Source organism: Micromys minutus (assembly GCF_963924665.1).
Source record: "Micromys minutus genome assembly, chromosome: 16".
Taxonomy (NCBI): domain Eukaryota; kingdom Metazoa; phylum Chordata; class Mammalia; order Rodentia; family Muridae; genus Micromys; species Micromys minutus.
The window spans coordinates 17,677,174-17,689,667 of NC_137985.1; the positions used below are offsets into that span (position 1 = coordinate 17,677,174).

The 12,494-nt window shown below is 49.6% G+C and overlaps 1 protein-coding gene across 6 annotated transcripts in view; it reads left to right on the forward strand.

Annotated features, from left to right (window-relative positions):
- SMARCA4 (SWI/SNF related BAF chromatin remodeling complex subunit ATPase 4) overlaps positions 1-11,392 on the forward strand; it is a 77,785-nt gene extending 66,393 nt beyond the window's left edge. For 4 of the 6 annotated variants that reach the window (XM_080930520.1, XM_080930518.1, XM_080930522.1 and 1 more), the window contains 5 exons: positions 8,109-8,217; positions 8,333-8,434; positions 9,098-9,230; positions 9,331-9,473; positions 10,974-11,392. In XM_080930520.1, coding sequence (XP_080786646.1) covers positions 8,109-8,217; positions 8,333-8,434; positions 9,098-9,230; positions 9,331-9,473; positions 10,974-11,006 — 520 coding nt within the window. In that variant the 3' untranslated portion in view covers positions 11,007-11,392. The remainder of the gene's footprint in view (positions 1-8,108; positions 8,218-8,332; positions 8,435-9,097; positions 9,231-9,330; positions 9,474-10,973) is intronic. The other 2 variants (XM_080930519.1, XM_080930523.1) reach the window with 1 other exon arrangement.
- The last annotated feature ends 1,102 nt before the right edge of the window (positions 11,393-12,494 follow it).

A 12,494-nucleotide genomic window follows, 5' to 3' on the forward strand; every position in this document is an offset into this window, starting at 1 on the left:
GAGATGCAAGGTTTTACTGTGAAGTCAAAGCATAGGTGAAAATTAAGAATGGACTCAGGAGTTGGGGTATACCTCATCCTGGACTGTGGAAAAGCAAGGGCACCAAACAACCTTTCAAGTGTATAGGGGCAGCTTTCAGAGCACTAGAGGGCACCATCATGGCCAACCGGCCCAGGGGAACAAATGCCTTGAACCCCTCAGCTCTTTCCAGGCTTCAGACCTCCCAGAGCCCTTGCTGCTATGTACTGAGTTCATGGTGACCTCAAGTTGTACAGTGTGGGTTGTAGAACAACCGGGTATGGTGTCTGTACTTGACACTCCAAGGTGGTGGACACACATCCACACTGCCAGGGTGAGCATATCTGGCTCCATCTTCTCTTCTGGAAGGTTGAAAGGTATAAATTTTAGAATTATGCTCTATCCCTATGCCTCAGTTTCCAAATGGAGAAACAAGACTAAGTGGTCAGGCTGCTGGGTGGGGAGAAGTTTCGGGCCTAGAAATAAACCAGGGATCACAACATTGCCTGGGACTTCTCGGCAGGCCACACTGTCTTCTTCCACTCCCTGCTCAGTGTACTGAAGCAGAGGCAGATGTTTTTAGAGGAGAGAGGCAATGCTAGGGGAAGGGAGAGGATGCCTGCTAAAAAACTAGATCTTTGCCTGAGGTACTTCTACAATTAAATCTGTTTGCCCACGAAAAGGAGCCATGCTACAGTCCTCAGGGAAGATGGGCAAATCAGCCCCCAGGCTTTTCACCTCCCAACCTTTGATGGCACCTGGGCATGCTGCCGGTGGTTCCAGGTCTATGGCCAAAACCATTTGCTTAGCACCTGGCCCAGAAGTTGCAGCAGACTTTGGCCAGAGGAAGGCCAAGTGAGCTGCAGGCCAGGCCACAGGCAGAGCTCCCGCTGCAACTCAGTCGGGGCAGCCTTGGCCTAGTTCCTTGTGTAGCCACCTAAGGCTCTGAACTCACCTTAGAATCTACTTTAAAAAGCTCCACCTGTTCTGGTTAAGAGACTGATTTCATCTTGGGTTTTATGCCCCGGGCCAAACATTTACACACCAAGGAAAGCAGGCAGCTGATAATGAGGCCAGTGATCAGTCAATAGCTCACCCACCGGCAGACGGGACTGTGGTAGGGGTGCTGTGTGGAGTCTGGAGTGCTGGGTCCTTTGCCTCCTGCTCTCTGTCCCCTAGAGTGAGTCATCAACACCCTTTGTCCCTGGGAAGGCCTTTCATTCAATAAAGGTTCCAGATCCCACTTACTAAGCCTCTGCATGTGGTCTGTAAGCCACCCCTCTGAGGCATGATCTCCACATCCAGTTACCCCAAACTTCTCATCCCCTTTATTCTAGACCAAAATGGCCATTACTCCTTGGCTCCCAGGTTCCTCATGCCTCAAAAAGAAGATTGAGGTGTCCTTTGACACTGAGGTTGCTACAAATGGTTTGCTAACAAATTCAGTCTGGACTGTGACCACCCAGTACTGCAGACAGACCTTGGGCCTCCCCATCTGCCTCTAGCCTCAGTCAGCTTGCTGTTCATTTGCATCTACTCCCTAGTCCCCAGATGATTTCTTGTCATCGCTGTGAGATATGTAGTCACCGGTTCCATTTTCAGTCTGACTTCCACTAGTGCCATATTCAGGATCACTTTACCAAACGGAGGTGTTGGAAATTGCGTCCGATATAGTACTGGGCACCGCAGAAGGTCTTCCAGGCTTCTTAAACCTTAGGCTCAGATTCCACTGTTGACCAACAGTAGGAACTTTATTTCCAGGACTGGTCTGTTTGCCTCATATATACAAGACCCTGGGTTCGATCCCAGCACTGTGGAAACGCACACCCATAACCCCCAGCCAGCAGGGAGTGGATGTAGAGGGGTCAAAAGTTAACTCAAGGCTAGTCAGGGACACATGAGATTCTGTCTTTAAAAGAATTGGTGATTTGGTGGTGGTGGTGGTGGTACAGCATGCCTTTAATCCCAGTGCTCAGGAGACAGGCATAGTAGGTGGATTTCTTGAAATTCAGGACAGCCTGGTCTAAAGAGGGTGAGTTCCAGGACGGCCAGGGCCACACAGAGAAACCTTGTCCTCAAAAACAGGAAACAACAGACTTTGACCGTAGCTATTTCTAACAGCTGAGCTGGTGTGAAGGAAGGCCCTGACCATGTGGTGCTAACACAGTTAAGGGCCCCATCTAGGCTGCTGACTCCCAAAGGGACTCATAAACTAATTCAGGGACTTCACTGGTAAGGCCTCAGTAATTGAACCCTAGACTCGAGGTCGCATCCCTTTCTGTAGTGATGAAACAAGATGGAGTGAAGTAGAGGCAGTCTCTGCTCTAGAAGTTGGCATGGGGAAGCAGCAGTGGCTCTGTCCAGCTGTTGCTAAAGCAGTGAACTCCAACCAGGAAGCTGTGGCCAGGGCGCTAGCTCCTGTGTTCAGGTTGACAGCAGGGTTCTCATAGCTGGGTCACACCATCCACGCCTGGGAGGGTCAGGTTCCATCCACAGAAGCATTTGTCAGAGCTCAGCTACAAGGAGGCATGGGTAGGCAGAGTCTGCAGGGAGCTCTACAGTACATCTCCTTTCTAATAGGTTGGTTTACAAGGGACAGTGCAGGCCCCTCAGCCACATGTGTGCCTTTGTTCCTGTGCCTATCTCATCAGACTTTGTCCACATACCAGGAAGTTGTGAACAGCAGTGCATAGCTTGTGACTCGAGGCCTTTTGTGTGGGGGGAAACAGACTGGACAGGGCGGGAATGCTGACAGCTGGAGAGAACATCCTGTTGGGGTGACCATTTCTGACTTGGTGGTGTCAAGAATGGTGAGGACATTCTCAAAGTACACCTGTCTGTGCGATGCTCCTTTAACAGGACAGTAAGGCCCTATAAATGGCTTAAGATATGTTCAGCCCAGAGCACGCACCATGAAGAGAAGGAGATGAACCATACAGCAAAGGGTTTGCAATAAATGTGTCAAACAAGTCCCCTGCCCAGATGCATGAGCAAAGCCAGGTTCTGACCACGACTAGGAAAGGCTGTGGGGTGCTAGCAGGTGCTTACCTTCATGGCAGTGCCCAGCTCACTGGGTCATACCGGGCATGTCAGGTTAAAGCCTCACTGCAGAATAGCTAAGGAACCAGTGCAGTGGATGCTGTAGCCCCAGGCCATCCATCTGCTGCCAACTTTGTGTCTGGAAGGGTTCCTGTGACTAAGCTTATTACCTAGTATGTGTTGTCCTCATTTTATCTCTTCTGCTCTGATAAAATACCCTGAAGATACAGCTTAAGGGAGAAAAGGGGATTTTAGTTCAAGGTTGTAGTTCATCAGAGCAGGGAAGTCAGGGCAAGAACTTCTGACCACTTAGCACGTCACACCCAATCAAGAGCAGGGCTTGAATGAACACATGCTCAACTATCAGTGTTCCAGAGAGCTGGGCCCAAACCTGAGTGTCCACAGCTGCTGCCATTTTGTTTTTGAGGTAGGTTGTCTATGTGGCCCTGGCTTTCCTGGAACTCAACAGACCAGGCTAGCCTCGAACAGAGATTTGTCTGTTTCTGCTTCTAAGTGCTGGGATTAAAGGCATGCATCACCACTATCTGGGAGTTTGTATGTGTGTGTTTGTGTGTTTGTTTGTTTTTGAGATAGGCTTTCACTATGATGTAGACAAGGCTGGCCTCATAAATTTACAAGAGATCCTCCCAAGCACTGGAAGTAATAGAATTAAAGGTGTGTGCTACCACACCAGGCCTCAATTTCTGACTTCTTAATACTGAATAGACAATCCCTGTTAACAGTAGCAGGACAAGCTACCTGTGAAGCTATATCAATGAAAGGAGGCTAGACCTGGACAGGTCTTGGAGCCCTTGAAGAAACCAAGCTCAGCCAATCCTATTACCCAGAGCCACTCTGGGACGCAGGGATGACAGGATTATAGGTCTTTGGGTGTAGCTCTGGCTAACATTGATTCATATGTGTGAGACTGCTTCAGTACCAACATCACAAATGTGTGTGTGGGTGGAGTTTGGAACATTCTGGGCCAGCAATCTCAGGGGAGGTTTGAATGAAGGTATGATGGTTGTGTGGTAGGTTCTGCTGGAGAGTGGTACTTAGTGCTGATGTCAGTGGACAGGCTTGAAGAGCTTAGGAGGCTATTAATGTGTGTGACAAGCTGTGGTGTGTTCACCTCTCACTGGGTGACACTTGGCAGATTGGCCTAAGGACTGGGAGGGAAGCAGTGTAGCAGCGCATCACAGTGAAGGTTTAGCCCCAAAGTATGATGGCACTGACTGTCCCAGAGCTCCTTCCTGTCTCAGTGCCTTAGCTGAGTGTGTCTTAACTTACTCAGAGCAACATTTTCTATCCAAATACAACTGTCAGCAGCAGCCTTCACCGCTCGTCACAGAAGGAAAGGTGGCATTGAGCCTGTGCTAGATACTGTGATAACACTGACAAGAATGACCCAGCATGCACTGTCAGAGCCGTGAGCTCCAGCTGCTGCTTTGGAACTTTGGAGAAGAAGAGGGCTTCATGGGCAGAAAGAGTGCTATGATTTTGAGGTCAGCCTGGGCTACGTAGTGAGTTGCAGACCAAACAGGGATATATAGAGGGTAGGATCCTGTCTCAGAAACAAAAATAAATTTTTTAGAAGACCCAGAAATTGGTCAGCATTGCTCCTGTGTACAGCCCAGAACTCCAGGATTGGAGGTAAGTGGCAGTAAATGTCAGGTTGACAACACAACTTAGCCATGAAAGATGTCACCAGGTGCTGGGCTGAACATACTAATAGGCAACTCAGAAGACTGCCAGTTTTCTCTAGATCACTGACAAGGGATGACTGTCCTTCTCAGCATGTGGGTCATGACCCTTTGGGGACCACATACGAGATATTCACATTGCAGTTCATAACAGTAGCAGATTTACAGCTCTGAAGTAGCAGTGAAATCATTTTACAGTCTGGGGTGACCACAGCATGACGAGAGCTGCATTAAAGGGAAGCTTGAGTCCCATTTAGGTGGATTCCAGGAGAATGACTGCAGCAGCTTTTGTCACCACCTGGCCTAATTTCCTTCCTGTCAGTGCAATAGGATGTCCCACCTAGAAGCAACTGAGGAAGAAAGGGTTTACCTTACCTCATGGTTCAGGGACAGTCTGTCCCTGTAGAGAGGAAAGTCGAGACAAGTATCCGCAGTCGAGAACAGAGGGAAATGAATGTGTACTTGACCCTGCTCAGCTGGCCTCCTCCAGTCCTACTTAGATCAGGGCTCTAGCTCCGAGTGAGGCTGCCGGTGCTTGGGCTGAGCCTTCCCATATCAGCATGCCTGTGGGTCAACATCCAAACTGCCCGAACATCCTGGGAAGCCTGAGACCAGAAAGTGGTATTGAACAGAGCTGAAGGGGAAAGGAAATATTTGGAGGCTCAAGACTCTTCCTTCTGCATTTGAGTCACCTGAATGTAAGGGCTCTGCATAGCTCTTAAGCCTGTCCCATTGGGACATCTTGTTACTGCGGCAGAGCTTGCTGAACTGTCCAGGCTGCCCTTGAGCTCCAACTTGGGAAGTCCTATCCATGACTGTGGCAGCTGCCTGCAGTTAGTGTGAACCAGTCTTGTTAAGGTTCAGGGTTGAAGGGGTTGTTCCTGCAGTCAGGAGGAGGGCTCTGGGCTCTGCTTCAAAAATCCCACGGCAAGAGCTGGGCCATGGCTAGATAGGGGACCTGGTCAGTGCTCTTCAGTGGAACGTGGTCCCCACGTCAGGCATATTGCACCGACAGAAAGCTGGGCTAAGCCACACCCATCGCCTGGAGAAAAGAAGTGGGTCTGTCTGGCCAGGAAGGGCTATGCCATGGCCTTGAGGCTCATACACAGGACGAGTGGACGGAGGACACCAGTTCTCGTACGCAGGCCAGGCATGTTTACATGCCTCTGTGCTGCCCCTGCTGATAGAGGAGGCAAAGGGAGACAAGGCTGGGACTGCTCAAGGACGTTGGCTTTCTCAGCAGAGCAGTAAGAGCAGGCTGAGGGTGTGTGCCAGGCAGGAACAAAACCTCCTGTGTGTCAGATCTGTATCCAGGGGATTCTCGGGTCTGCCTCAGGGCGTTGTGACCTACATAAACTGAGATGAGTGCAAGCAGCCTCTAGCAGGCACTTACTTGGCTGGCCTGTTCCTGATGACTTCAGGAGTCAGAGCCTCTATGACAAGCCTGCAAAACTCCCATGTCACCGCTTCCAGAAATGAGACCAGCCAGGTATGCTGAGGACACCAGGACAGGGCCTGGTGAATGGCCTGCTAAGTCTTTTTTTTTTTTTTTTTTTTTTTTTTTTGGTGTGTGTGTGTGTATGTGATGCTGGATAGAACCCAGGGTCTCGTGTGTGTTAGGAAAACATTCTACCAATGAGTTTCATCAGGTCTAGCCATTTAGAATTTTCCTTGAAAATGTATATTTTCTGGGTTTTGATTATATTCACTGCATACTTCTCAAACTAACTAACTCTACCTCCTAAGTTTTTCTCATTTTTTTTTCTTTTATAATCCACCAAGACCGATTTGTGCTGACTAATTGATATAGAATCCACTGGAACATGGCATTTTGTATGTTGCATTTTTGAAATAAGATGTCGCTATGTAGCACTGACTGGCTGGCTTGAAACTGGCTATGTAGACCAGGCTAGCCTCAAAACTCACAGAAATCTTTCTGCCTCCGCCTTGATTATTATAATTAAGGGCGGGCACCACCATCTTAGCCAGTTTTGAATTTAGGAAAATATTTGCTTTGTTCTGTTTTTGTGGTTGGTTTGGTTTGGGGGGCGGGGAGGAGGAGAATACGTTCTGAATAACCCTGGATATTCTGAAACTCACTCTGTATGTAGACTAGGCTGACCTCAAACTCTGAGATCTAGCTGTTTCTACCTCCCAAGTGCTGGAATTAAAGATGTATGCCACCACAGCCTGTCTGATTTTAGGATTTTAAAAAAGAGAATGAATGAAGATCAAGGTCATTCTCTACTACAGAGCTAGTTAGAGTCTAGCCTGGGCTACTCGAGAAAGAATGATAACCAGGAAAGCAAGTGTGCTAGAGAAATGGTGATGGGCCTCAATGCCTCGATGCCTCCTGCCTACAAATCCCAGCCTCTTGGCCCCAGTGGGCATGGCTTCCCTACCCCACTCACTGGTTTGTCCTGTCATTTGGGAACTTTGAGGGGCTGAACAGTTATAGGTCAGGTGATTGGCCAGGGGACAGGTACATCCTGCTTCACTTGCTCTGTTGGTACCTGTGGTCCCACACGCTCCTTCGGTCAAAGCCTGCTTATACAGGGACCACTAAGTTGAGTACTACAGGAGCAGGGGCCAGGACAGCTGCCAGGGTAGCCCCAAACTACATTCCATCCTTGTAGGAAGTACCAGCTATCCCTGTGGAGAGCCTAGGACACAGCTGTGTTTATCCTTTTCCATCTTGGGGTTTGTTCCAAATGTCCTGGCTCAGTGCTGCCTGCAGGAGAGTTGCCCCTGAGGCTTGTGACCTCAGGATGGTACCTGTCATGTACTTCATGTTCGGGTGTGGTTTTCGTAATGTAGGAAGTAGGAACAAAGAAAGTTGGATGGGATGGCTGTGGTAGCTGAAGCTTTTATCCTAGCACCTGGGAGGCAGAGGCAAGTGGATCTCTGAGCACAAGGCCAGCCTGGTCTACAGCATGAAACTGTCGATGGGAAGGAGAATGGCCTAGATATGTACACCCTCCTGAGGGTAGCAGTGTAACACTTCTTCTAGGGCTGGACTTAAAGATATCACTCGACTTCACACACATGCTGCCAGTGGACCTTGTCTGTCGGGAATGTACTAACAGTCAAAGACCTCCAACACTTAAACAACTCCCAGAACAGACATAAGGGATGCTCACCTTCAACCCCAGCAGCTGGATGGAGACAAACAAGCTGTTTTCTGGAGTTTGAGCCTAGTCTGTTCTGCATAGTGAAACACTTCTTCAAAAAGATTAGAGAACTACCGTGTCTTTAAATTCTCATCCTCTGTCCTTGTGTGGTGGTATAATGTGTCTCTGGGGTGAGGGACTATCGCCCGGGAGTGACACACATCATGTCACCTTGCAGCAGTAGTGGACGTCAGCTCAGTGAGGTGTTCATCCAGCTCCCCTCTCGCAAGGAACTTCCTGAGTACTATGAGCTCATCCGAAAGCCCGTGGACTTCAAGAAGATCAAGGTGTGCGGGTGCTGAGAATCGGGGCTGTGGGAGGATGGCCAGGTCAGAGGACAACATGGGCAGGCAGGAGGTCATGGGTACCCAGAGTCAGGCTTTCTTCCCTCCCTCCCGACAGGAACGCATCCGAAACCACAAGTACCGCAGCCTCAATGACCTGGAGAAGGACGTGATGCTGCTGTGTCAGAACGCTCAGACATTCAACCTTGAGGGCTCCCTGGTGAGCACCACACCTGTCATGCCGTCTGCCCTTCATCCCTCTGCAACTGATGCTGTTTTCAGTTTGACTTGGACAATTTGGGCCACTCCACTATTGTGAGAGCAGTGTCCCCTTCCCCTAGTGATGTGGGGGCACATGCAGCTACCTGTCTTCCACACAGGGTGCCTGTGCACTACCTGTGTGACTGTGCCACAGGGCAGAGAGTGGAATATTACAAGTAGTTGGGAACCACAGAGTGGGTGTGGGAACCGAGCCTGGGTCCTCTACAAGAGCATAGTACGTGTGAAGCTACCTCTGGCTCATGTTGTGATTTTGTCTTTAGTTCTGTATCAGCGCTCTTGAAAGGCACCCTAAGTCGCTGGTAATGATCCCCATCCTGTCTCTGGTGGATTCCTCTCACATCTGGGAGAGGTGGCTTTCAGGAGATGGGTTTGACTTTGTTAGGTCAAGGAAGCGTCATGCCCACAGATTTCGAGTTTCTAACACCATTTCTCTTTGTAGACATCAGGGCCTTGAAAAGTAGGCTCAATGAGAAACTGGCCAGCGCACAGACCGCCAGCCCCCTCTCTCTTTGGGGCGTTTTGTCATCAGGGAAGGGTTGTAGGGTGGCCTTGCCAAGCAGCAGGGCTCCAGGAGAGTCACATAGGCCCTGTGTCCTTGCAGATCTATGAGGACTCCATCGTCCTGCAGTCTGTCTTCACTAGCGTGCGGCAGAAAATCGAGAAGGAGGATGACAGTGAAGGCGAGGAAAGCGAAGAGGAGGAGGAGGGCGAGGAGGAAGGCTCCGAGTCTGAATGTGAGTAAGGGGAAAGGACATACTGCAGCAGCTCACCACTGACTGAGCTGCCAGCCACCCAGTGCCTCACTTAACAGTTGGCTTCCTTACTGCCCCACAGCCCGCTCCGTCAAGGTAAAGATCAAGCTGGGCCGCAAGGAGAAGGCCCAAGACCGGCTCAAGGGGGGCCGGCGACGGCCAAGCCGGGGATCCCGGGCCAAGCCTGTCGTGAGTGACGATGACAGTGAGGAGGAGCAGGAGGAGGTAAGAGCAGTGCAGACATCCTCACCCCAGCCAGTCCCACGTCCAGGCCACTCTGAAGATGGGTAAACTGAGGCTCAGCATTATGTAGCCTAGACTGCTCACGTATAGTCTTTTGCGCGGGGCTTTGTGATCCTGGTGCAGAGCAGCTAGGCAGGACAGGACAAGCTGTGTCTGAGGGAAACTGGGACACAGGCTGGGTCCTCAGGCTTCTGCTCTGGCTTATATGGGGCAATTTACACAGAAGACCAGGGAATTAAAAATAAAGAGGGCTACAGGAATGGCTCAGGGGTTATTAGTACTGACTGCTTCCAGAGAACTCAGGTTCAATTTTTTCTAGCACATATCGTAGAAACTCATAATCATCTACAGTTCTAGTCCCAGAGGATCCAATACCCTTTCAAGGCTTCTGTGGGCACCAGGCACACTTGATACACAGCATACATGCCAGCAAAGTACTCATACACATAAAAGTAATTTTACAAAACTGTGGAGGGGCTGGAGAGATGGCTCAGTCCTTAAGAGCATTACTGCTTTTGTGGAGACCAGAGAGTTCAGTTCCCAGCGCTTACGTGGATGGCTCACAACTGCCTGTGACTCAAGCACCAGGCCTCCACCCTCCACAGACACTGCATGCACATGCTGCAGCTCACACACAGACATATCTCCATGCACTACCTAAGTAAAAATAAGTGTAACCAGGTTAGTATACACCTTCACTCACAGTGGTCAGGAGGCAGAGGCAGGCAGCTCTCTGAGTTTTAGGCCAGCCTGGTACACATAGCAAGGAGACCCTAATTTTTTTTTTAAAGGGCTTTCTTGTTTATTTATTTTGCATTTAACTGTTGTTTTTGTATATAGATATTCTGCTTGCATGCATGACTGGGTGCCTGGTGATCGTGGAGGCTAGAAGAAAGCATTGGACCCCTTGGAACTGGAGTTCCAGGGTGTTGTGAGCCACTGTGTGGGTTCTCATTAATGAACTCGTGTTCTTCGTAAGAGCAGTCAGTTCTCTTAACTACTGAGCCATCTCTTCTGCCCTAAAGTAAATCTTAATAAAATAATGACTATAGGCACAGTGGTAAACACCCGTGATCCCAGGACTTGGGAGACAGAAGCAGAAAGATCAGGAGGAGGTCACGACCATCCTTGGTTGCCTAGCAAATTTGAGGCCAGTCTGAGCTCTGATAGACAAATACCAAAATGGCAGTCAGAAGACAACGTGTTCATTGTCAAGAATGGCTATGATGAGCCAGCTGCTTCTCAGGGGGCTCCAAGGTGGCCTGTCCTTCACCCCCAAGCTTATTTGTCTCCTACAGCAGGCCAAGTGGTAACCGGGCTACCATGTGCAGGGCAGAGTCAACTTTTGGTGCCATTTTCTTTTTGCCACTTTAAGATGGTCTATCCCTTGAGATCCAAGGCCCTTCCACAACATTGAAAACACCGTGGACAGGAGAGTGCCTAGGAAGCAGCCTACTCACAAATTATCTCCTATTTTTTTAGGACCGCTCAGGAAGTGGCAGCGAGGAAGACTGAACCAGACATTCCTGAGTCCTGACCCCAAGGCGCTCGTCCCAGCCGAAATGGAGTAGCCCTTAGCAGTGATGGGTAGCACCAGATGTAGTTTCGAACTTGGAGAACTGTACACATGCAATCTTCCACATTTTTAGGCAGAGAAATATAGGCCTGTCTGTCGGCCCTGACCTGGCCTCGAGTCTCTACCAGCATTAACTGTCAGAGAGGGGACCTGGGAGCACCATCCACCTCCCCAGGCCCCAGTCACTGTAGCTCAGCGTGGATGCATGCGCGTGCCGTCCACTCCTTGTACTGTATCTTACTGGACAGGGCCGACTCTCCGGGAGGCTCACAGGCCCCGCGGGTATGTCAGTGTCACTGGAGTCAGACAGTAATAAATTAAACCAATGACAAACCACCACTGGCCTCCCTGGACTCCTTGTAGTCAGGAGTAGGGTCTGGGCCACAGAGAAAGAAGAAAGGCCTCTAGGAACTGGGTCTAGAGTACAGACCCTGCCATGTTTGGGTTTACATCCCCACCACCCACACATCTCAAGCAAGCCGTGAGCTGTGGGTTCAAGTGAGAGCCTCCACCTCAATGTACGCTGTAGAAAGCGATCAAAGATGGAGCCTAGCATCTACTTCTTCATGTGCCACATACACACACACACACACACACACACACACACGTCCGTCGATTGGGATGGGAAGATGGCACCACAGGCAAAAGCGCCTGTAGCACAAAGCCACAGGTGCGGAGCTAGGCTCGGATTTAGTCCCGCAGTCCTGTGCTCTGCAGTGGAAGCACAGAGAGAAACCCCAGGCTCTCCAGCTAGCATGCCAGGCAGTGACAAGACCTGCTTCAAATGAACCAGAGCCCACCACTATCGCCTTCTCACCCCATGCACAGGCCTTCACATATACACAGTAAAATGTATATACACAGTAAAATAATTTTTTAATTATTAGACAATTTTACTAAACAGGAATTAAATTTTTATAAAAGAGGCTACAGATGGTTGTGAACTACCATGTGGTTGCTGGAAATTGAACTCGGGACCTCTGGAAGTGTAGTCAGTGCTTTTAATTCACTGAGCCGTCTCTCCAGTACCAGCCTGAGTGTTCTTGAAACATAAACACAACGTTTTTAATGGAATGTAAAATATAGTCGTGGGTTGGAGAGATGGCTTACTAGCTAAGAGCATTTGCTGTTCATGCAGAGAGCCCAGGTTTACTTTGAAGAACTCGCATGGCAGCTCACAACTGCCTGTAATTCAAGTTCCATGGAATCTGAAACCTCTGGCCTTGGGTTCCAGGCACACATATGGTACACACACAGTACTCATACATAAAATAAAAATGAATAAGTGGTGTGTGAATTATGGTGGTCTGGCAAGCTGGCATAAAGGCACAACACATTGATACCAGAGTTTGGTCCCCAGGGCTGCCCAGTTGGTAAAGGGTACAATCCATTCCCACACAATTCTCCCCTTCACATGTGAGCCCCCC